Source organism: Pipistrellus hanaki, assembly GCF_964339955.1.
Source record: "Pipistrellus hanaki genome assembly, chromosome: X".
Classification (NCBI taxonomy): Eukaryota; Metazoa; Chordata; class Mammalia; order Chiroptera; family Vespertilionidae; genus Pipistrellus; species Pipistrellus hanaki.
This window is the reverse complement of record NC_140524.1, coordinates 27,253,820-27,279,418: the sequence shown is the minus strand read 5'-3', so window position 1 is coordinate 27,279,418 and position 25,599 is coordinate 27,253,820. Positions and strand designations below refer to the sequence as shown.

Sequence of the window (25,599 nt, the reverse complement as noted above, 5' to 3'; positions counted from 1 at the left end):
GGAGGCAGAGAATCAGTGATTCTTTCTCATCATTAATGTTTCTATCTCTCCCTCTCCTTTCTTCTCTAAAATCAATAAAAAATATATTTTTTTAAAGTGACTATGGCCCTTGCTAGTTTGGCTCAGTGGATAGAGTGTTGGCCTGCAGACTGAAGGGTCCCAGGTTCTATTCTAGCCAAGGGCACAGGCCCAGGTTGTGCACTCAATCCCCAGTAGGGGGCGTGCAGGAGGCAGCCAATCAATGATTCTTTCTCATCATTGATGTTTCTATCTCTCCCTCTCTCTTCCTCTCTGAAATCAATAAAGATATATTATTTTAAAAACATTTTAATAAAAATTTCATAACTTAAAAAGAGTGAATAGGGGATTAGGTAACAGGAATGGAGAAGATAAACAACTCTTTCAAGAAGCTTAACTATCAAGGATGAGAAATAAAATGAATCACTGAAAAGGACACAATGTTGAGGGAGTACTGTTTTGTATGTGTGAGGGTTGTTAGCATAGGTGTAGGTTTGGATTTAATAAATGAGATACCTGAGAATGTTAAGGGAAACAAACCAATATGCAGGGAGAGGTAGAAAATTCAGTCAGTAAAAAAGGATACATTATGGGGAAAGCTCCATAGGAAACAGGAAAAAAATGAGATCCATGGTTAACATGGGAAGAATTAGGCATTGCCCAGAGAAACAACATCTGTTCCACTCAGAGAGAAAGTAACACACATGCAGATACCCTTGGAAGATGGATATCCTTGAAGAAGTTCCTACCCTAATGACTTCTATTTTCTCTTTGAGAAAAGAATATTGTTACTTGCTGCAAAAGGAGAGGGGGCATGGAATACCTGGGATAGAAGTCTTGGGGAAGTAGGGAAGGTATGAAATAGCTGTTATAGAAAACTAGAGGCCCAGTGCATGAAATTCGTGCACGAGGGCAGGAGGGGTGTCCCTCAACCCAGCTTGCACCCTCTCCAATCTGGGACCCCTGGAGGGATGTCCGACTGCCCTCTCACAATCCAGGACTGCTGGCTCCCAACTGCTCGCCTGCCTGCCTGCCTTCCTGATTGCCCCTAACCCCTTCTGCCTGCCAGTCTGATCACCCTAACCACTCCCATGCCAGCCTGATTGATGTCTAGCTGCTCCCCTGTCAGCCTGTTTGCCGCCAACTTCCCTCCTCTGCCAGCCTGGTCACCCCTAACTGCCCTCCCTTGCAGAATTGATCGTCTCCAACTGCCCTCCCTTGCAGCCTGGTCCCTCTCATCTGCCCTCCCTTGCAGGACTGGTCCCTCCCAACTGCCTTCCCCTGCTGGCCATCTTGTGGTAGCTATCTTGTGTCCACATGGGGGCAGGATCTTTGACCACATGGGGGCAGCCATATTGTGTGTTGGAGTGATGATCAATCTGCATATTACTCTTTTATTAGATAGGATAGAGGCCTGGTGCATGGGTGGGGGCCAGCTGGTTAGCCCTGAAGGATGTCCCAGATCAGGATAGGGTTCCCTTGGGGTGTGGGGCGGCCTGGGCAAGGGTCCTGAGGTGGTTATCAGGCCAGCCATGCCCCCTAGCGACCCAAGTGGAGGCCCTGGTATCTGGAATTTATTTACCTTCTACAATTGAAACTTTGTAGCCTGGAGTGGAGGCCTAGGCTCATCAGAGTGTGTGGAAAGCTTGGCTTCCTCTGTTGCCAGGGAAACCCAAGCCTCCCTTCTGGTAGCCATCTGGGTTGGGCTAATTTGCATGCTCACTCTGATTGGCTGGTGGGTGTGACTGGTGGGCGTGGCTGGTGGTGTAGCAGAGTAGTGGTTAATTTGCATATTACTCTATTATTAGATAGGATGGGAAAGAATGCTGTACAAGGCCATGGTAAAGAATCACTAGCCTCCTCAAATTCCAGCTTACGTTAGGGAACATGAAATTGTGGTTCCAAACTGTATAGTTATATAATCTTCTTATTAGTGTTGAACAGCCTGAGTACAGAGTAGGTCACTCTGCTAATAAGTGGCAGAAGCAGAATTTATACCCCAAGACAGACACATAGTTACATTATTCCAGTTTAGGGCTTTCAGGTCAGACATGAAAGATCAAGAGATAAAGGGAGTTTGGAAGTATTCACAAAAGAGTGGTCCAAGTGTTAGAAAATGGGCTCATCGCTGGCTACAGAAAAAAGTAACCACAGAAATAGGCTGATGGAGAGAAAACGCAGGAGTCCAGGACTGGAGATCTCTGTAAGGTAACAAAATAAGAACAAAAGGAGTTACATGAGTGAAAGTATTAAAAGGATATGAGAAGTTATCAAAGAATGTAAAATTGGTGTTCAATAAATGTGAGGGAGTCACCTGGTGATGAGCAGATGACAAGAAGAAATGAGTGGCGACATGAGCCTCAAAGGAAGAATTCTGTACATGAGTGGAGAAGCAGTGGCTTAGAACTGGCATTGGGGAACTAGGAGAATACCAATGTGCTCTTGAGGACCTGTGGAGAGTGGAGAGTGAACAGTCTCTTCTGGAGAGGACCACATTATCCATTGGGAAGAGCAGAAACAAAAAAACTATTCCATAGAGAGGCTGAGGAAACAGTACAGTTTGTTTCCCAAAGAGGCTGTCAGAAAGGTTGAGAGGAAGAAGTGATGAGACTGAGCCAAGAGGCAAACCCACAGTCCAAACAGATTCTATGGCAGTTTGTTTCTTGGCTTGCTAATCTGTATTTAATTACTAAATTTTCTTATCTGCTATTACTCACTGTGTGAAGTCTTTCCACGAGTTTTTGATCACCAAGACAATTTTTAGTGTCAAACCAAGAATCAAAGTCCTATGGAGGTGAGAAAATTCTGCAATAAGTGCACAGGTTTGGGGTTTTTTTTTTCATATAAAATCAATACTGTATAAATTTTTATACAATTGACATACCAATAATTCATTTTAAAAGTTTCAGCCCTAGGTGGATTGGTTCATTGGATAGAGCATTGGCCTGCAAATTGAAGGGTCCCAGGTTCGATTCCAGTCAAGGACAAGTGCCTGGGTTGGAGGCTCCATCCCCAGTGTGGGGTGTACAGGAGGCACTCACCCTTCCTCTCTGAAATCAATATATATATTTAACAAGCACTTTCAAAATATGTAAACTGTAATGGCCAATATTATTTACTTCTGAAAATAGAAAAATGCTGGAGCAGCTAACAAAATTTGAACTCCATTATACAGAAACTCAATCAGCGGTTTGTCCTTAAAACGATGTTATTAGGCTTCCTATACCATAACAGCATTTTATCCAGTAGGACTATGAATATAGAATTGAGGACATATCATTATATTTTCATCATAACAAAAATGCTAATCCAACAATAAAAAACAAACAAAAGCAGCCGAAGCCGGTTTGGCTCAGTGGACAGAGCGTTGGCCTGCGGACTGGAGGGTCCCGGGTTCGATTCCGGTCAAGGGCATGTACCTTGGTTGCGGGCACACCCCCAATGGGGGTGTGCAAGAGGCAGCTAATCGATGACTCTCTCTCATCGATGTTTCTAACTCTCTATGCCTCTCTCTTCCTCTCTGTAAAAAATCAATAAAAATATTTAAAAAAAAAAAAAGCAAGATAAGGTATATAAACCAATGGGTAACTAAACTTGGTACTTTTTGTTATCAATTAATATCAGTAATGAGGAAAATCAAGCTCAAAAGTCCTTAAATCATTCTATTCATAATCTTGTGTTAATGATAAAAGCAATATAAACCATACATTTACAAAATGCATTGTTTTCTAATCACATACTATGAGCTCCTTAGTACTCACCAAATGTTAATGCCTACAATAAGCAACGATCATTTTAAAGACTCTACCTGCCAAATCACTCTGCGGAAAGCCCTCCCAATTTGATTAAAAGAAAACTGTGAATGCACTGCTCTGAACTCAACCTATCTCAAATCATAAATTGTGGCAGCAATGTGATATAAGCAAAGTTTAACAGGCAGGATAATCTCAAGGAAGGAAGAAAAAAACGATTTCTCTAAATATCCCTGTTTTAAATATTTGTACTTAATAACTATTTTCTGAGAAAACCTAAACACACAGATAAAGAATTACAAAGAAAAAAATTATAAATCAATCTATATTCTATGCTTTGAAAACATATGCCTATGAACATAAGAAAAGAATACGTGCCCTAACCGGTTTGGCTCATTGGCCTGAGGACTGATGGGTCCCAGATTCAATTCTGATCAAGTAGGGGTTGTGCAGGAGGCAGCTGATCCATGTTTCTCTCTCATCGATATTTCTAACTCTATCCCTCTCCCTTCCTCTGTAAAATATCAATAAAATATATTTTTTAAAGAAAGAAAAGTATACGTGATATATATGACTTAAACTTACCTCTGCAGAATTAAAGGCATCAGGCAATAAAAAGTTGAGTAAGGCCCAGAGTTCATGCAGGTTATTCTGCAAAGGTGTTCCAGTTAGGAGCAAGCGGTTAGTTGACTTGAATTCACGAACAATCTCTGAAAGCTAGAGAAATAATAGTTATGTTAACATTGTTTTATTTATTAGAATATTCAACATTCAGTCCTTTATCCAACCAATACAGTTTTTTTAGTAAAACAAAAACTTAGCCCTAGCTGGTTTGGCTCAGTAGATAAGAGCATTGGCCTGTGGACTAAAGGATCCTGGGGTTCGATTCTGGTCAAGGACACATGCCCGGGTTGTGGGTTCAATCCCCAGTAGGGGGCCAGCGGGAGGCAGCAGATCAATGATTCTCTCTCATCATTCTATCTCTCACCCTCTCCCTTCCTCTCTGAAATCAATAAAAGTATTTTTTTAAATAATAATTAGAAAATAAAATTTAAAAGTATTTTATCTATGGAAAACATTCTAGTTCAAGTGACATTGCTTCACTAAAGCAAAGCTGAATAAAATATTAAACACATTTCTACACTTATAAGAATGCAGATTAGAGTCATACCTGAGACCCTTCCCCCACTTCAAAAAATGTATTGTCTCCGTTTTAGGTTCACATAAACAGTCAGAACTCTGTGGAATTCAAGCTAGTCACTTTACACAATATCTTCCTCACCCTGTCAATTATGTCATCTACAAGCCTAGCCAAGTTTTAACTTGACCTGGTTGCAACTTTTAAGCAGCAGAGTTGAGCCCAATTTCCCTGTTATCTTACATTGACTTTCAAAATACATGGCCACACAAATGAAAGCACAAAAAAGGATAAAATAATAGTAATCTTATAAATAAAAATACACATCTTTAGAATAGTCTCAAATAAACAATTATTCTCTAACATGTATCCTTTTATCTAGTATTAGTTCCAGTTTGAAAGGAGTATGATCCACCTAGTGGTTTTGCTATACTTCTGTCCTTTTGTTCTCTCAAAGTAGCCCAGTGATCCAAAGAGAGGTTCATAATAATAACTGATGCTTTTCCTACTGTTGGTGGAGATGAATGGCAAGAAATATAATATTTTTATGTTAACACCACACTCTAATTCACACAAGTCAGATAATTCCAAGAAATGACTTTTTCTAATCCAGACGAATATACTTAAGATAACTCCTCAATAAAGATAAACCAATGCAAATGATATTTGCACATCAAATATTAACAAAATATCAAAATACTATTGCAGAACAGAGTTAGGCTGCAACAGATATAGCAAATGAACACCCAATTTTCATTACATTAAAAGTGCTCAATTTTTATGTGTTTTGTATTCGATAATTTAAACTTTAAAACTGTTTAAAATACTAATTTTAATTCATATTCCATGAATAAAAACACAATCTTCCTTCAGATTTTTTTATTTTGAATAGAGAAGTAAACAGACATAATAGTAAAATAAACCTTTAATAAAAATATTGAGAATTGGCTTACCTTAGATTTTTCATTCTTTATTCTGTGAGCCTCATCAATGACTAGATATCGCCAATGAAACTTTTTAAATACAGATTTTTCTTTGATAACCATCTCATAAGAAGTAACACAAACATCCCACTCTCCTGGCATCATTTCATCACGAATAAAAATAGCCTATAGCAAAATAAGATTCCTTATATTAGAGCAGTGGTTCTCAATCTGTGAGTCGCAACCCCTTTGGGGGTTGAATGACTCTTTCGCAGGGGTCACCTAAGACCATCGGAAAACACAAACATTTACATTATGATTCATAACAGTAGCAAAATTACAGTTATGAAGTAGCAACAAAAATAATTTTATGGTTGGGGATCACCACAACATGAGGAACTGTATTAAAGGATCTCGGCATTAGGAAAGTTGATAACCACTGTATTAGAATATGCTGACAAGATTAACACAGAATTAAAATATCAAAAGAAGATTAAAAATTCTAAGAAATTATTTGGACTCATCCATTTTAAAGATAGGAAAATTGAGGCACAAAGATACCTCAGTGTCAATTATTAGGATGGCATGCTAATATATCTATCCATATATCTATCCTATCTAATAAAAGAGTAATATGAAAATTAACCATCACTCCTCTACATCCACAAGCCATGCCTACCAGCCAATCAGAGCGAGTATTCAAATTAATCCCAACCAAGATGGCTGCGGCCACAGAGAGCAGGAGAAAGGTTTGCGTTTCCCCGGCAATAGAGGAAGCCAAGATTCTGTAGCCCTGACCAGCCTAAGCCTCCACTCCAGGCTACAAAAGTTCATTTATAGAAGGTAAACAAATCCAAACAGAAATGGTGGCAGCTACAGAGAGAGCAGAAGGCTTGGCTCCGCTCCAGGCTACAAAATTTCAATTGTAGAAGGTAAATATATCCCAGATACCAGGGCCTCCGCTTGGGTCGCTTGGGTCGCTGGGGGACGTGGCTGGCCTGCAAACCACCAGAGGCCCCTCGCCCAGGCTGCGCCACGCCCCAAGGGAACCCCCACCCTGATCCAGGACACACTTCAGGGCAAACCAACTGGCCCCCATCCATGCACCAGGCCTCTATCCTATCTAATACAAAAGAAATATGCAGATTGACTATCACTCCAACACACAATATGGCTGCCAACCATGTGATCAAATATCCTGCTCCCATATGGACACAAGATGGCCACCAAAAGGTGGCCAGCAGGGGAAGGCAGTTGGGAGGGACCAGGCCTGCAAGGGAGGGCAGTTGTGGATGATCAGGCAAGCAGGGGAGGGCAGTTGCGAAGTACTAGGCCTGTAAGGGAGGGCATTTGAGAGGGGCCAGGTCTGCAAGGGAGGACAGTTGGAGGCAATCAACCCTCCAGGGGAGGGTAGTTAGGGGTGACCAGGCCAGCAGAGGAGGGAAGTTGGGGGCAAACAGGCTGACAGGGGAGCAGTTAGACGTCAATCAGGCTGGCGTGGGAGTGGTTAGGGGGGTGATCAGATTGGCAGGCAGAAGCAGTTAGGGGCAATCAGGAAGGCAGGCAGGCGAGCAGTTGGGAGCCAGCAGTCCTGGATTGTGAGAGAGTTGTCCAACTGCCGGTTTAGGCCTGATCCCACCAGGATCAGGTCTAAACCGGCAGTCAGACATCCCTCGAGGAGTCCCAGATTGGAGAGGGTGCAGGCTGGGCTGAAGGACACCCCCCACCCCCAGTGCACTAATTTTGTGCACCAGATCAATAAAAGAGAAGCAATTGCTTCCCTTAAACAAGTACAGAATATATCACCAAAAGATTACCAAATTACTAGGCTTTCTCTTCATATCACAAAGGGTTCAAAAGGACATAGGCAAAGTAACTGCTTTCTGAATACCACATTTTTAGCAAGATCTAAGCATTACCAACATATTATAGTTTCAACAAATGGAAATAACTCAATATACATGAGAGATTTCAACCCTTTGAGAACTCTAGCAAGGACAAGTCATATATTTGGTTAAGGGGTCATAAAAGCCTATTCATGTTTTTGTGAACTTCCTGATGTTGTTATGAGGCTATAAATGTGATTTTATAAAGGATACTTGCTCTATCTTAGTAAGGAGCCCATTTAAAACTATTTTTAAATATTCACAGGCACTGGCCAACATGGTAGCCAATTAACTGATAGCACTTTTAACTTGTATGAACTGAATTCCAGATGAATGGGTCAGAATAAAACCACAGAAGTTAACAGGGAGCAGCAAAAACTATTTGGTGGAGTTTATTACTATTATACATCTGAAATTACAGTGCGTAAACAAAATTAATTGTTCACTGCAAAGTCTTTACTTCATAAATTCACAGTTATGCACCAAAACACTGTGAACTCATTCGACAAATATTCACTGAGTGCCCACTATGTATAAAAGGATTGCCCGGACTGAAGTAAAGAACAGAAAAATAAAAAGGAAAAAAAAAAAAAAAAAGAAAAGCCTTAATAGAAATCTCAGTTGCACTATTCGAAGTAGTCAAGTTAAAGAAGTTAATTAAAATGTTTGGGAAATTAGAAACAAAAATAAAGGGAACCAGGGTGCCAGACCCCATTCAGTCAGTCCTGCAAACACTTATCCTTGTTTGATTTTGTGAAACTCCGTTTAATGGTTCCTCTTACTGTTTCATGGACTATATGCACATTTTAAAATTTAAATTAGCTCTGCTTTGAAATTTGTTAACTACTTGAAAGATTTCAATATCTTGACAAAACATTTAAGATCACAAAATTCAAAAGCTCCCACTTTATAGGTGACAAAATTAAGGCTCTGCAAGATCTACTTAACATCATACAGTCATATCAAAGCCAAAACTAAAAACAGATCTCCTATTTCTATGTCCTTGATCTTTGATGCCTCCAGAGTGGAAAAGGAAAAGGTCAAAAAATCATGTTTGGCAGAATGACCCAGGTTTCTTGGATTTTAACTGAAATGTTCAAAGAAGCTGCTAAATAATCTTTTTCCTTCAGACATAATTTTGTTAGGAGACATGGCCATAATGATCTTCATAATGGAGAAGGGTATGTAATAAGAACAGAGCTACAGTTTAATTGTTCACCTTACTAACTATAGATAAGAGGTTTTCTTACAGATCCTGGGAAAGTGGAGGATGAAACAAGGCCAAAAAAAGATAAGATGCCTCAATGGGTCCATTACACAGAAAGAAAAAAAAAACATTTTGAGAACAGACCAAGGACAGGACACACTGATTGATTGCTGTGCCAGGAGCCTGACCCCCTCCAGGAGTTTATCTCAAGAACTGACCATTCTCAGGTCCTAGGAACTGAGCAGAGCTGTTTGTAACATCATAGAAGTTAGCCACCTTGTTATCGGACTTTGAGTTCCAATGAAGGCCTGACCACAGATGCTCCCCTCCTCTTTCTGTGACACTTGCAGCTCACAGCTGCAGAGTTACTTCTCCTTCATCCTATCTAATAAAGAGGGAATATGCTAATTACTGCCCCGCCCTCAAATATGGCAGTGCCCACAGCCAATAAGGAGGGAATATGCTAATTGAGTGTCACACCCTCAAAGATGGTGATGCGCACAGCCACAAGATGGTGGCACCCAGTCCCCTCAGCCCCGCCAGGGTGGCAGGCGTGTGGCAAGGCCAGACCACTCCGAGTGCCTGCCTCCAGGGTCCCCCAGTCCTCTTAGCCCCCTAGCCACCCAGGGCCAGCTCGAGGTGCAGGCAAGCCTCAGATGGCAGCTGCCCAGCCACACAGGGCCACCTGAGGCTCAGATAACCAGGACAGGCTGAGGCTTGAGCTGCCGGCAGTGGCAGCAACAGAAGTGTGATGGTGGTGTCGCCCTCCCCTGATTGCCAGGTCACCTCCTGCCCCTGAGGGCTCCAAGACTGTGAGAAGGGGAAGGTTGGGCTGAGGGACTCTCCCCTCCAATGCATGAATTTTCATGCACCAGACCTCTAGTGTGTGTTTAATCAGCCTACTCACGAAGGGGATCAGATCAGAATTTCTAGAGTGACTGACTGCTCTCCCCATACTACTGACATTATTGGAATAAATGCTTATATATGATTTTTTTTTTAAAGCACCATGTTTGGGAATCACACCTCTATATACTTCAAGACTACACTAGCATCAGACAGGACCAGGAATATCTTTAATAATTTCCCAACTCAATTAAACACCTATTGTTGCCTACATCAAATTTTTATTACTAAAATATTGACCTCATATAATGTTTTCAAAAGGCCAGGAAATCAGAAAGGCCCAATAAATCTTTCCCATGTGGTACCAAGGTTCAAATCTGTCAATACATAATGACCTGGATTTTCTCTATACATACCAATATCAATGTGTAAGTGTTGAATAAGGCACATTAATTATAAATGTATGTATATAGAAAAAAGCAATGTATATCCTTACTATGTATAAAACATTCTACTATTTCTATTCTATTCTATCTCAGTGTTTTATGAAATTGTCATCACCACCCACTAAGATTAATTCCCAACCTTTGAGTGGCAATTTGAAAAACACCGTTTTGAAGGTTGGTTTTCAAAATTAGAAAATGTTGAAGTTACCAGAAGAATTGCCAACTTACCATGGGGTAAAGATAGGGCAGTCACAAATTAAATGCATCCACTCTTTCTTTACAAGTCATTAAGTACTTCAGAGATACTTCATAAACTGTTGGATTCTGTATAATATAGTTGAAAATCACTAAAATACATTTTTACTGAGATATGAAAACACAAGCCTAGATATTTCTATTTTGCTTGTGATCTTCATCAAGATATCATTTCACTCAGACGTATGCCAAAAGAATTTCTTCACTGATACTAACCCTAGGGCAATGGAAGCTAAAGAGATAATAAACAAATGGGACTACATCAAAATAAAAAGCTTTTTTACAGCAAAAGAAACCATCAACAAAACAACAAGAAAGCCCACTGTGTGGGAGAACATATTTGCAAATGATACCACTGATAAAGGTTTAATTTCCAACATCTACAAACAGCTTATACAACTAAATAAAAGGAAGATGAATAATACAATTAAAAAATGGGCAATGGACCTAAATAGAACATTTTCAAAAGAAGACAGAAGGAAGGCCAAAAGGCACATGAAAACATGCTCAAAGTCACTAATTGTCCGAGAGATGCAAATCAAAACAACAATGCGGTACCATCTCACACTTGTCAGAATGGCCAACATCAACAAATCAACAAACGACAAGTGTTGGTGAGGTTGCGGAGAAAAAGGAACCCTCGTGCACTGCTGGTGGGAATGCAGACTGGTGCAACCACTGTGGAGAACAGTGTGGAGTTTCCTCAAAAAACTGAAAATGGAACTCCCATTTGACCCAGTAATCCCACTTCTAGGAATATATCCCAAGAAACTAGAAACACCAATCAGAAAGGATATATGCACCCCTATGTTCATAGCAGCACAATCTACAATAGCCAGAATTTGGAAACAGCCTAGGTGCCCATCAGCAGATGATTGGATCCAAAAACAGTGGTACATCTACACAATGGAATACTATGCTGCCATAAAAGAGAAGGAATTCTCATCATTTGCAGCAACCTGGATGGAATTGGAGAACATCATGCTGAGTGAAATAAGCCAATCAATGAAAGAGAAACACCACATGACCTCACTCATTTGTGGATATTAAAGAACATTATAAACTGATGAACCAAAAGATAGATATAGAGACAGTATATCAACAAGTAGACTGTCAAATTACAGTGGGGAGGGGAGGAAGATCTGGGGGAAATAATAGATCAACCGAAGGACTTGCATACATGCATATAAGTACAACCAATGGACACAAAACTCTGGGGAGGGAGGGGATGTGTGGGAGGGAGGGAGGGGGGCAAAAAAAAATCAATAAAATATATTTTTTTAAAAAAGATATCATTTCAAGAAAAAGAATTCAATAATTCAGAAATACAAAGTTTTATAAGGAGTAATATAATATTAAATCAGCAATTTTCAATTGGTGTGCCCCAAAAATGTTTAAAACATTCGCTACCTATTTAGTCAGGAAAAACTAATCTGTTTTCCCTAAGATTGTCAAATTAAAAATAATGAATTAAGCAAAAAGACAAAAATTAATAATCAACAGCTAACACAACAGTAACCATCTGGTGTGAATGAATCAAAATTACACTTAGTTTTCTGTCAGATGGGCAAAAAAACAAATTTTTTGGTGTACTGCAGAATTTTAGTAATTAGTTTATGTGTGCCATGAAATGAAAAAGGGTAAAAATTGCTGCATTAAATAACAGTAGTGATTAGAAAGAGTTCTAAGTGACTAATCTGCTACTGGGAAATATTAGACACAGGGCAAAATCAAGCCTATAATTCTAAATGTATGAGTGCAATATTTAAAATTATAAGTTAAATTTAAATAAATTTATGCCATTTTTTTCACGCAAAATAAGAAAATTACAGCTGAAACTGGTTTGGCTCAGTGGTGGAGCATTGGTCTGCGGACTGAAAGGTCCCAGGTTTGATTATGGTCAAGGGCATGTGCGTTGGTTGCGGGCACATCCCCGGTAGGGCGTGTGCAGGAGGCAGCTGGTCGATGTTTCTCTCTCATCGATGTTTCTAGCTCTCTATCTCTCTCCCTTCCTCTCTGTTAAAAAATCAATAAAATATATTTTTTTAAAATTAAAAAAGAATTACATAATTCATTGTTACCATTCTTTTGAATATATATTTTGATAACCTATCTAAAATATGTAAAATAGGATAACTCTTTAAACTATGTTCTCTGGAGACAAAATAAAGACAAAGTTTAATAATATGCTTCCTAAACTGATTATTAATTTTTGTATTTTTGCACAATTGATTATTTTTTAAATAATTCTACACTCCCAAAATAAGTGTAGCCTAGATTGACAAAAGGCTAATTTAAATAAGAGCTCAGAGTTTCATATCTAAGAATGCATGCAGACATACACTGAGTGGCCAGATTATTATGATCTTTGAACGCATAATAATCTGGACACTCAGTGTGTGTGTGTGTGTGTGTGTGTGTGTGCGCGCGCGCGCATTTGAGACCCAGTGCATTAATTTGTGCATGGATGGGGTCCTGCCAGCCTGGCCAGGAGGAGGGGACATGGGCAGTTGACCAGCCTGCCTGCTGGTCGAACTCCTTGTTGAGGGGACAATTTGCATATTAGCCTTTTATTATATAAGATATACACTGAGTGGCCTGATTATTATGCATTAAGATATCATAATAATCTGGCCACTCAATGTATATTTTTATATTCAATGACAAAAGCTGAAAGCTGTGTCTATGCATAAACACAAAACACAAGGCTCTCAATACAAACTGAAAAGGTTCCATTCATGTGTGTGTATACACATATGTGTGCATGTATACATGTCAAAGTCAAAAGTCAAAAACTTAAATATAAAACCTTAAGTCACGCAAATTTACACATTTCTTGTGTCAAAAGAGCACAAATGATAGTTACTGATGAGATATACTGTTAATAAAATAACGTTTTTAAATAAAAGGTCTCTTAAAAGTACAACTCAAACATACTTAAGTTAATGAGCTACTTAAAAGTAAATGCAGCTCTAGTCAGTTTTGCTCATGGTTAGAGCATTGGCCCTTAGACTGAAGGGCCTGGGGTTCAATTCTGGTGAAGGGCTAGATCCCTGGCCCCGGGTTGAGGCACATGCAGGAGGCAATCAATGTGCTCTCATAGCGATGTTTCTGTCTTTCACCCTCTCTTACACTCTCCCTAAAAATCAATGGAAAAAATATCCTCTGGTGAGGATTAACAGAAAAACAATAAATGCAGATAAGCAAAATAATGGACTGTTACTTAATCTATTATTAAGTAACACATCTACCACATAACAGTGTTGTGAGAATAAAATTAATATATTAAAAAGCACTGAAACAGAGCCTGAGTAAGCACAAATTAAGTGTTATTTAGTAGTAGTGGCCAACTTAAATGTCTTTATGGCAATGGTATGCAACTTAACCTCAGAAAGAATGTTAGTCTTGATTGCCTTTTTAAACCTGTTTCTCACTTACTCTCGCATCCTTGTCTCCGACGAAACAAATAACACGAAGAGATGGGACCCATCGTTTAAATTCATTCATCCAGTTGTGTAAAGTAGACTTTGGAACTAAAACCATGTGAGGTCCAGGAATGTTTCGGTAATGTTTCAGGTAACCAAGCAAAGCAATCATTTGTAAAGTCTTACCAAGACCCTGCATTATCATCACAAGGAAAAAATATCCATGAGCATTTTTTATTTAATGAAACATTCTGTTAATAACAACATTACAAAAGATACTTGTCAACTATCTCACACAGGGAAAAGTTAAAAAAAAACTAAAAAAAAACTAAGAACTTACCATTAGAAAGTTGCTCAACAAAGCAACTCTCTATTTAGAAGATTTTAACTCCTAAACAGCAAACAATCTACTATGTAATTTTTTCTACTATTTTAAAATTAAGAATTTTGAGTGTGTATTTCACAAAGACACATTTATTTTACCAGCCTGCTTATATACCAGTCTTTCTTGCCTATTGTCCCCACCACTACAACACAGGCATGAAATATTCAGACTATGCATGTCAAGGGGCATGTGGCTCTGTATAAGTACCTTACACCCTTGAAGACCTAAGGAACCATAAAAGAACAGAACATAACAGAACTCTTAAGCCATAAAGGATATTAGAGATTATCCAGTCCAGTGGACTTTTAAAAATAATATATTTACCACCAAGAACATACCACCTAACCATTGGAAAGGGAACAATGTCCTATGCTGTAGGGCCTTTTAAAACAACTTCTGGCTTTATCTCTATGCAAAGTATATATTTTCTTTTATAAACCTAAACCTAAAAGTTCTGTCCGCTTCAGTTTTCTATGCTACACATCAAAAGCTTAAAATGTTTGTACTCTTTAACCAAGTAACTCCACTTTTAGAAAACCTATGAAAATAATTTGAGGTATAGAATAAAATACAAGGGTTCGCATAATAGCATTATTATATAACACGCATGTACATGCACATGCACACTACATCAACTGATCCAAATGATCAGCAATAAGGGAGGAAATTAATAAAATTATGGTCAGTACCTCCTTAGGATTATTATGCAGTAACTAACAATTATTCTTATTTTTTATTTTTTTAAATATATTTTTATTGATTTCAGAGAGGGAGAGGGAAAGAGAGATAAGAAACATCAATGATGAGAGAGAATCATTGATCGGCTGCCTTGTTGCATGCTCTCTACTGGGGATCGAGCCCACAGCTGAGGATGTGCCCTTGACTGGAATCGAACCCAGGACCCTTCAGTCCACAGGCTGATGCTCTATCCACTAAGCCAAACTGGTTAGGGCTAACAATTATTTTTATAAAAAGGTTTAAAGTATGTAGAAAATACATATGAATTTGAAAAAATAAAAATACACACTTTTATATACACTAAAACTTAACTATGCAAAATAAATACATCTGAAAGGGAAAAAAACTGAAAACAAATATGCCCAAATGTTCAATGTGGTTATTGCTGGTTAGCAGAATTATGACTTACTTTTAATATTTTTCTTGTTTTCCCCCAATTTTTCTATACTCCTTAGAGTATCTTTCCCTTTTAGTTATTAAATCATATCTGGTGTCACTATAAATTCAATATGAAGACTCTTTAGAGTAGTTATGTAAATGAGTCTCCCTGGGATATATAGATCTAGAACTCCCCTTGTCCTCTCTTAAATTCCATCTTATTCCTTTGGACTTAAAATACCAATCTAGGCCTTTAGATACTCCCCTGATCAGCTAAATTAGCATATTAAATAGCCTTAATTTTTCCTTTTATCGTTTTATTTGTATGTCATTTCGTGGATTACTTCCTGACTCCCTCCCATCTGGCACTCAACTGCCAAGATACAACATCGTTCTTTACTATTTTCTTCTTTATTCCATCTATTCACTTTCTGGTTGCTCACACATGGAGATATTTACATTCATTCATGCATGCATTCATTTATTATTTGGTTTATACATTCATTCATTTAGTATTTGGCTTATACACCCTGCCTCATTCCCCAAATAAATTCAGATAGCCTACAATGAAAACTCGTTTCAGGTGGCCTGTGATGAAAACATGGAACGGAAATTAATAGTGAAATAGAAATAAAGAGGGATCAAGGAAAATAAAACTAAAAGGTAAAGAATAGGATAAGGCACAAAGGGCACACAATAAGCAGACCATTAAAAATTAACACAGATGCTCCATTCTGGCATTCATTTTGCCTCTGAGCTTCTTGGAAGCCAAAGTGCAAACAAAAACAAAAGTACAAGGTTTTTAATGCCCTTTGAGCAACTCTCAATAAGAATTTTGTGGCTAGCCGAGGCCTGTGTGGCTCACTTGGTTGAGTGTCCTCACATGGACCTAGAGGTTCCCCATTTCGATTCCTGGTCAGGGCACATGCCCAGGTTGTGGGCTCGGATCCCCTGTAGAGGGCGTGCAAGAGGCAGCCAATCAATGGTTCTCTTTCATGGATGTTTCTCCCTCTCCCTCCCTACCTCTGTTTCTCTAAAATCAATAAAAGCATACTTTAAAAAAAAAGAATTTTATAGCCAGTGACATATATGATCTAAAAGTTACTTAAAGAAACCATTCTTTACTTTAAAAATGCCTATCATGCTATAATAACTAAATAAAATTAGCCTCCAGACCTCAGAAGGGCAGTTCAGCTCAGTTATTTCAAGTTTACAAAAAAAAAAAGTATTGGTAACTGAGAATGCATTTTTAGCTACCAACTCCTTACCATTTCATCGGCCAAAATGCCATTGATTCCATTTTCATACAAAGAAATCAACCAGTTCAGTCCTCGAATCTGATAATCTCTCAGTAGTCCTCCTTTCACATCTGGAAGAAAAAAAAAAACACAATATCTCATACTTTCATTAATGCAATCAAGTACAATTTTTCTAAAACCAAATTAGAAAAAACAACAACAACATGATGAAGTACTCACATGAAGGTGACACCTCAAACCTAACACACACGTTAGATGTCTTCCGACTTTCTGAGAGTAGCTCTTCATCCTCCTCTTGCTCCGTGCGCCTGTGGCGGTAGCTGGGATGAAAAAAAAAATCTTCATATTCAACCCAAATGCTAAGGTGTCAATTAGGTCTCTATATACTGCTAATACCTTCTATGAAAAAAAAGCAACGCGTTACCTAGGATCTTGCTCAAAAGTGGGTAGAACCAGCCTATATTTTTACTGATTAACTGCTAGTGAGAAGAAAAAAAAATATTGTTGCCTATGAAATACATTTGTACTAATAATAAACTTATTTTTTGAACATTAGATTATACTTAATATGTGAAGAGGGAAGGAGTGTATGAGGAGAGGGAGAAGGAGGAAGAGAAAGAGAAGAAAGTAGAGAGAGATGTCAACATACTCTCCAGCAGAAATTAAGCTCTGCTTGTCCTCTTTCTTTATTTGAGGGCGTCCCAATTTCATGTTTAGAGGAGACGTTGGAGATTTCTGTGCTGAAGGTTGAATGAAATGTGCAAAAAGTTCTGTCTGCTTCAGTAAAAATTCAAATCTCTTCGCTCGGTCTGCTTTCTAGTTCACAAAACAAAATAAAAAGTAATGATTTTCTTTTTTATTCATTCAAATTTATTTAATAAACACTTATACTGTACTTACTTTGTACTGTTCTAAGCTTTAAACATACTAACCTATTTAATTCTCTTAATAAACCTATGAGATAGGTACTAGTATTTTTCCCTGTTACAGATGATAAAACTGAGGTACAGAGAGAGTAAATAACTTGGCTCAAGCTCCCATAACTAGTAGGTAGCAACTCTGATAATGGTATTTTCAAATATTTTGAATAGAAGCCAAATGATCTGCCAGACTTAGTAAATACCCCCAATAAGAAGTGCTTAAAGAGTTGTTGGCCAAAAAGCAAATTCTCTTACCAAACCATAATGATTTTATTTTCCTGAGCAGTTAACAAAATTATCATAATATATAATGTATCCCAGATATGGAAATATAAATTAACCATTATATATATATGTAAAATAAACTGAACTCTTAAGAATTTTCAAGCTGCTTCTAGAAATAACTGTAATCTTAGAATCCAGGGTCACCTTGTCTCAAAACATTTTCAATGGTATGGTACAATAATGCAATAAACATTTTTCTCTTCAATTACAATGATCTGGAAAGTTATGTTTTATGATAACAGTATATAAAGTTTCCCCCAAAAGTAAGCAGGATTTGTAGGAAAATACACACACACACACACACACACACACACACGAAATAGTATATTTACTACACAAAATTGATATGTATTATAATTTCTCAATACATTATAAAAGGTCATAGAACTTGTACCATGTAAATGCAATTAAACTCTTTTCACTGAAAATTTTAAAATTCCAGATAAAGAAAATAATTAAGATGATTTTTATTCAAGGGGTAGAGAATATTTTATTGCTAATCAAGGATGCATAATTAATAACACCAGAAATTTATAAGAGATTATTAACATAAATACAAGAATTAGGCAAATATATTCAGACCGGTAGCTGGAAGGAGGCCAAAACCTTTTCATTTTATGTTATCCTCACTGGAATGTTGTTTTTAGAGTTGTTAAAACATTAACTGTTTGTTAGCTATGGCCTTAAACATTAAGGAATGGACTTTTATAAAATCACTATGAAGCACCAAAAAAATGAACTTAATCTTTATTTATTTTTATAATATTACTGCAAAAAACAACCCCTCAACAGCAACAACAAAAAAAAACTCAGTTCCAACTACCTGTTAATTTCTCTTTAAGTCTATCAAATTCACTGGTCTTAAAAAACGCTAAGCATAGCCGAAACCGGTTTGGCTGAATGGATAGAGCGTCGGCTTGGGGACTGAAGGGACCGGTTCGATTCTGGTCAAGGGCATGTACCTTGGCTGCTGGCACATCCCCAGTAGGGGGAGTGCAAGAGGCAGCTGATGGATGTTTCTAGCTCTCTATCTCTCTCCCTTCCTCTCTGTACAAAATCAATAAAATATATTTTAAAAAATTTAAATTTAAATTTAAAAAAAACCCAAGCATAAAAATATATAGTTAAATTAAACCTAAAATATGGATTTCAATGACTAAAAGTTAAATAATTAAATGTAGAGCAAAGCAGATGAGCATAAATTAATATTATATTGCTTAAACAGGTAATATTTTCACACACTGGGAAATATCCTTACCTTCAGAAGACATATTATCATATTATATGTTTCATAATGTGTAGGATTCATAAATCCAAAGCAATGGAGAGAGAGAGCAAAAAAATATGTCTGGCTTTGTGACCTGCTTTCTTTCAGCCATATTGATATTGACACAGGTATTTTCACTTAGTGGATAAAGTACTTCTAGCACAAAACACCTTATTATGGGGTAAAGAGCACTGAACAAAAATGAAGAGATGTGGATTCTAATCCCAAATATTCCATAGTTTCTCTGCTCTTTTATTTCCTCATCTGAGAATGTGGAGATTCATTTATTCAACAAAAAATCCAATTCTACAATCTATGATTCTGTACTCATTATATGTACACATGTATTGTTTTAAATCTTTCACTTTTCCTCTATAAAAATCAACTATAGTATTCACTATCCTATCCAATAATATATTTACCATTTTCTCTTCATATTCTGGGTCCATTTCCTTTTCAGATTTAGAAACTTTAGCAGCAATTTTGAGTTGAAATGGAGAAACACTTTTCTAGAATTTCAAAGAAAATAAATCATCAAATTGCAAAGCAGGGTCTTTAAAGTGATCAACATTCTCATGTGAAGAAAGTAAAAATTACTTAAATACTAAATAAATAAGTAAATAAATAAGAGCCATGCATGGACCAATGATGACAGCATGTTATGAATCAGGGCTTATGATTAATCCAGTTCTGTGCACCTGAAATCCAATTTTAAAAATCCAAAGAATTGTGAAAGCCAGAGCAACAACATTAAATAAAAGCCAAAAGGAGAGCCCTGGCCCCTATGGTTCAGTTCCTTGACCACCATCCCATGCACCAAGAGGATGCTGGGCACATGTCCTGGTTTTGGCTCTATCCCCAGTAGGGGGCTTGCAGGAGCCAGTCAATCATGGTTTCTTTCTCCCTCCCTTTCTCCCTCTATCCCGCTCTTCCTCCCTCCTTCTCCCTCACTCTCCCTCTACTTCTCCCTCTAAAAATCAATAAAAACATATTTAAAAAGCAAAAAGAAAAACATTGAACATTCTTGCCTATTTTTTTCACTTAAAGCACAAGAAAATCTAATCATTGAATAAAAGATTTAAAGTCTAGAATATACTTAAAATAATAAAATAATAAATCTAGAATATACTTATATTATCAACCACAAGCCAAAGAATTCAAGGAAAGTAAATATTGATACTAACACATTATGTAATGGAAAGAAATCAGAGTTTCAAAAGAAGAAAAAAAAATGTGGTTTCTGTTCCTAAAAAGAGACTATATCTTATTGTTTCCATATTTTAATTAGTATATTTAAACTTTTTCTTTTTTAATATATTTTATTGATTTTTTTACAGAGAGGAAGAGATAGGGATAGAGAGTTAGAAACATCCATGAGAGAGAAACATCAACCAGCTGCCTCTTGCACACCCCCTACGGGGGATGTGCCTGCAACCAAGGTACATGCCCTTGACCGGAATCCAACCTGGGACCTTTCAGTCCACAGGCCAACGCTCTATCTATTGAACCAAACCGGTTTCGGCTAAACTTTTTAATGTAATATGATTGATCATTTATATTTAAAATAATTAACTAGTACAGTTGCAATCTTTTGGCTTATGTTTTCTCCAAATGGGAAAAAAAAACTATTTTAATTATTTATATTACATAAATATTTTATAGAAGCAGTTTTTCAGGGCTATTAACTATTAACCTTTGGTATTTAAAAGGTTGTAATTTAGTGAAAACTAAAAAAAAAAAAAAAAAAAATCAGCTTTAATTTCACCTAAAAATACTGAGATTATCTGGGGGCTTATCTCATTCATTCTATGCTTTGTAAAGACAAGCTTGTACTTGTAAATACAAATCAGTATATAGAATACAAGTCCTTCCCTGCAAGAAATCAAGAAATAAAATAGCAAAAACACGAATCTACATATTGGTACCAAATTTGAGAGTATTTCAATTTTAACACAGACTACACAAGTCAAAATACAAATCTGTTTGTGAAAACTAAAGGAATTATGTTCATTTTATGTTTTTTTCAACCTTTTCCAGAAAACTTAGATCATAAATCAAAAACAGAATGTAACCTTAAACATAAGAAAAACATGGCTCCAGCCCTAACTGGTTTGGCTCAGTGAATAGAGCATCAGCCTGCAGATGAAGGGTCCCATGTTCAATCCCAGGTGAGAGCATGTGTCTTGGTTTTGGGCACATCCCCGGTGGGGAGTGTGCAAGAGGTAGCAGATCCATGTTTCTAACTCTCTATCCCTCTCCCTTCCTCTCTGTAAAAAAAAAAAATCAATAAAATGTATTTTCTTTAAAAACAAACATGCTCCAATATTTAATGTACAATATATATCTTCCAAAATTTACTAAAATTTCTATTCTATGGAAATCCAAACTGAAATCAAGAGATTTGATCCTGCCGAAACCGGTTTGGCTCAGCAGTAGAGCGTCTGTCTGTCTGCGGACTGAAAGGTCCCGGGTTCGATTCCGGTCAAGGGCATGTACCTTGGTTGCGGACATATCCCCGGTAGGGGGTGTGCAAGAGGCAGCTGGTTGATGATTCTCTCTCATCGACGTTTCTAGCTCTCTATCTCTCTCCCTTCCTCTCTGTAAAAAATCAATAAAATATTTTTTTAAAAAAGAGATTTGATCCTCCTCATGGTTTTACTTTGGATTACTGATCTGATATTGTTGTTATTCTTAATCCAAATAACAGCCATCTTGATTTACAGCATTGTGTGTGTGTGTGTGTGTGTGTGTGTGTATGTGTGTGTATCTGATCTTATCCATCCAGGATTACATTCAAAACACTATATTTTGAATGTAATCCAGGATGGATAAGATCAGAAAACTGCTAAAATCCCCTCAACCACACACTTTTAAAATGACATAAGCTATAAGTTCTTTTGTATTTTCAAAGCGACAAGTAAAGGAAAATTGGATAACAAACCCAACACCTTTATTATTCCTTAAAAAGCTATATGAAGTCATTTTCAAATTTCAAAACAGTGAAAATTACTTTACCTCATATATACAAATATATATCTAATAATGTGGGATCTATAAAAAGAATTAAGGCTTTAATATTAGAAAAACATTTTACTCATTACTTTTTTTGTGCTTACCTTGCAGTAAAATACCATAAAATTTTAATTATATGCTAATTAAATTCCTAATCTTGAACAGTGCTATTAAAAGATGTGGGCAATTACTTAATTGGCACTATCTTCCACAAGAAATTCTAAACCTACCCTCTACAGCTTCTTATTTGTGTATGTGTATGTTTTCAAAAATATGCTTCTCATACAGGAAAAGGTAAAAGGTGACTGCTATTCTAATAAATTCCTTATGGATTTCATCATCTGGTGATTGAGATGTCATGAGAATGTAGCTTAAGGTCATCAAGATGCCCTGTCTTAAAAAACCATGACCTTTTTCTTGATGTTTTTATTACCAAAATACCAGCTCCAGTTTAGATTACCTAACAGTGAAGTTATCCAGCTATCTCTTACATCAAAAAAAAGTTTAAAAACTAGAAGGTAAGCAAAAATACCTATCTTCAAAAAAGTTGAAGAACCAGAAGATAAGCAAAAATACCATCTGTAGCTAAATGTCAGAAGTCAATCCACTAAATCTCATCTGCTTTATGCTTCATGAAAATGCTCTCATTCAGAGCCTATTTTCTTTTATTTGATATACAATTCTAAGCAAGCTTAATAATCTGGCTTTCCAAAGTACAGAGAATAAAAACAGCAGCAAATGACATGAGAAAGACCACTAGAAGAAGGCACACTGTCAACAGTAAGGAGGCATGGCAGAAGCCCAGGACTAAAATGTGACTTCCCCTACAGTTATGTCCCTTTTCCTTGGTGTTCAGGTGTAACTATTTCCCTCTCCCTGCTGCATTAATTGTATTTTTATTTTTATAGATACTTTCAATCTTTAACATCTACATCCATTATCATAAAAAATTCTAATGAGGTAATTAAAAAGTGATAGCTAACAGCCTGACAATTGAGGGAGAAGGCTGAGAAATTATTGAAAAATCAACACAATTCTGAAAGTGTCTGGGAGGTGGTGACTTAATTGAGGGAAAACAACCTCTTAGGTCTCTAATGCCTTTGTACAGAGTACAATAATTGATGGATATAAGGAAAAGGTTAGTTTGCACTGTTAGTGGACCATTTAAGGAGTCAAGGTAATGTGTAATATATTTAGTTTAGTTTAGTTGAAGAAATTGTATAAATAAATTAAAAAAAAACTTAAGTAGATGTTTTGGTACTATTTAAATCTCAAGAAAATTTTAAAAGAAAAAGAAAAAGATGTAATGAGGAAAGTACTAGTAACCTTCAGATACCCAGAAAGTTCCTGCCATGCAGCACCTCACTTCCCTATGCTGAGTGGACAAATAAGGTTCCATTATTAAGGCACTTTCTGATGAGGCTACAGATCTCTTGAATATATATAAACTCAGTGCTATTTTAATTGATTCCCATTCTTTTCACAATTCAAAAAAATGTATTCAACATGGAAATTCAGCAACCTTTATAGTCATACAAAAGGCAGTTTAGCAGTTAACATTTGCCCCGTCTGGGAAATAAAAGACACCTTACATGGGTTTCTGAATTTCCCAACATTTGATTTATATTGACACTTGGTATTTAGCCCAGCTTTAATCATCAATATTGTCTTACTGATCCAAGTATTGCATGGATCTTAAAATGCATATGTTTTCTACCGATTTTAGCACTACAATTGTCTTTCTTTTTAGTCAACCTTGTAACAGTAAAGTATGTCACTTAAGCAACTGCTGAATTTAAAATTATTCTAATTCACAGCAAAAGATGTAAATGTCCCTCAAAAGCTTTTCATTTGGTCGTAGTCTGATATAATGATTCAGACAAAGCCACTTGAGATCTCTTAACCATAATTTTAATTACCCAACGTTTTTTAAATTGTGATGTCTATTCATAAATGGGGGGGGGGGAATCCACCCATAAATTATCCTACAATGTTGTTATACATCAAAAATCCTTATGCCCCATCCTATTTTTATATCAATTTTGCAATTCCTTTCATAGTTTTATTTGCAAGTCTCGATCCACATGAAAGACTATGCCTTATGAAGATAATACATATTTTCTGGATCTGGCTTTAATACGTGTCTGAGCAGTCCCCTCGTGCATATTAGCAGCAGCTCATCCTGGCGAAGCTGGGGTTTTTTTTTAAAAAAAAAAAATAATAACCTGCCTGTGTCCAGGAGCCAGCAGCGCCTACTAGGAGAGGGAGGAAGAAGCCCAAAAGGCTTGGGGCCGGAATGGGGGACCATTTGGGTGGCCCTGGAGTGAAACACTATACCGTTGGGGGCGGGGCAGGAGAGGGTGAGGGTGCACACGTTGGAAATTTTCCTAAGCCCAGCGTCCAGGGTTCCTCAGTTTGGGGTTTGAACTTGGGCGGGAGGGGGTCCAGCGCGGAGACCTCCTTTTCTCGGGGTGACACCCCCTACTTCAGCAGGCGGGGACCCACAGAACAAGGAATGTGGCTTTTCTCCCCCGCCACCCAAAAGGCCGACATTGCCAATCGGAGCAGCAAAAGTCTCCCCGAAGGAACGTCCTCTGCCTCCCAACCACTGGCACCTGGAAATTCAAATTTGAAAAAAATAAGCCCCAGCAAAACCCCTTTAGCACGAGTGTGGGATTGAAGGGCCGAGATTTCCCAGGCAGAGGCCGACGGGAAGAGGGGGAGAGGGAGCGAGAGGAGAGGGAGAGGCGGAGGCTGGTTCCTGCACGGCCCCATCCCCCACCCCGCGCGTTACCCCAGTTCCGGGAATGCGAAGGGGGCTGGGGGCTACCGAGGGGCTCTGGAGCCCCCCCAGCCCTGGGATAACGGCGCCCTGCACCCCGCGCGGCGCCCGCGCCCCAGCCCCGCCCCCGCCCTGCAGGCGGCGAGCAGGGAAGGGGGAGGGGAGCGAATGCCAGAAACTGTGCCGCCGCCCCCACCCCACTCTGCGCCTGCGACCCCCATCCCCCGAGCTCGTGGGTACCTGTCGGCGCAAAAAGGTCGCCGTCTGGGGCCCCCTGAGTGGCCGGCACGGGATCTCTCTCCACCCGCCCCCCCTTGCACACACACCCCCTTCCGATTTACCTCCTCGCTTTGCTCCGTGGCCACGGTGGCTTCGGCGGCGGCGGCGGCGGCGGCGGCCGCTCCCTCCTCCTGAGAGGTGGACGGTCCCGGCTCGCCCTCCACGACCACGATCTTGGCGGTCGCATCCGAGGCTGCCCTGGCGGCTGCCACTGCAGCGGTGTCCTGCTCCATGGCCTCGGAGCGGGAAAAGCAGACAGGCGAGGAGGCGACGAGGGCTCCTGGGCGGCGCACAGGCTGCGCTGGAAAGAGCTAGATGGAGCAAGGGTGGGGAATCACTCCGCTTCCAGCCCCTATGCTCGGCCCCCCTTCTTTAAATAACCCTCAACCCTGCCCCAC

At 38.4% G+C, this 25,599-nt stretch overlaps 1 protein-coding gene across 6 annotated transcripts in view; it reads right to left on the bottom strand.

The window, feature by feature from the left end:
• The window catches only part of SMARCA1 (SNF2 related chromatin remodeling ATPase 1), an 85,122-nt gene extending 59,523 nt beyond the window's left edge, over window positions 1-25,599 (bottom strand). For 5 of the 6 annotated variants that reach the window (XM_084870705.1, XM_084870703.1, XM_084870707.1 and 2 more), the window contains exons 1-9: window positions 25,264-25,599; window positions 19,551-19,637; window positions 17,306-17,472; window positions 16,876-16,976; window positions 16,666-16,766; window positions 13,910-14,089; window positions 5,862-6,017; window positions 4,356-4,487; window positions 2,736-2,804 (exon numbers count right to left, since the gene is read on the bottom strand). In XM_084870705.1, coding sequence (XP_084726831.1) covers window positions 2,736-2,804; window positions 4,356-4,487; window positions 5,862-6,017; window positions 13,910-14,089; window positions 16,666-16,766; window positions 16,876-16,976; window positions 17,306-17,472; window positions 19,551-19,637; window positions 25,264-25,434 — 1,164 coding nt within the window. In that variant the 5' untranslated portion in view covers window positions 25,435-25,599. The remainder of the gene's footprint in view (window positions 1-2,735; window positions 2,805-4,355; window positions 4,488-5,861; window positions 6,018-13,909; window positions 14,090-16,665; window positions 16,767-16,875; window positions 16,977-17,305; window positions 17,473-19,550; window positions 19,638-25,263) is intronic. The other variant, XM_084870706.1, reaches the window with a different exon arrangement.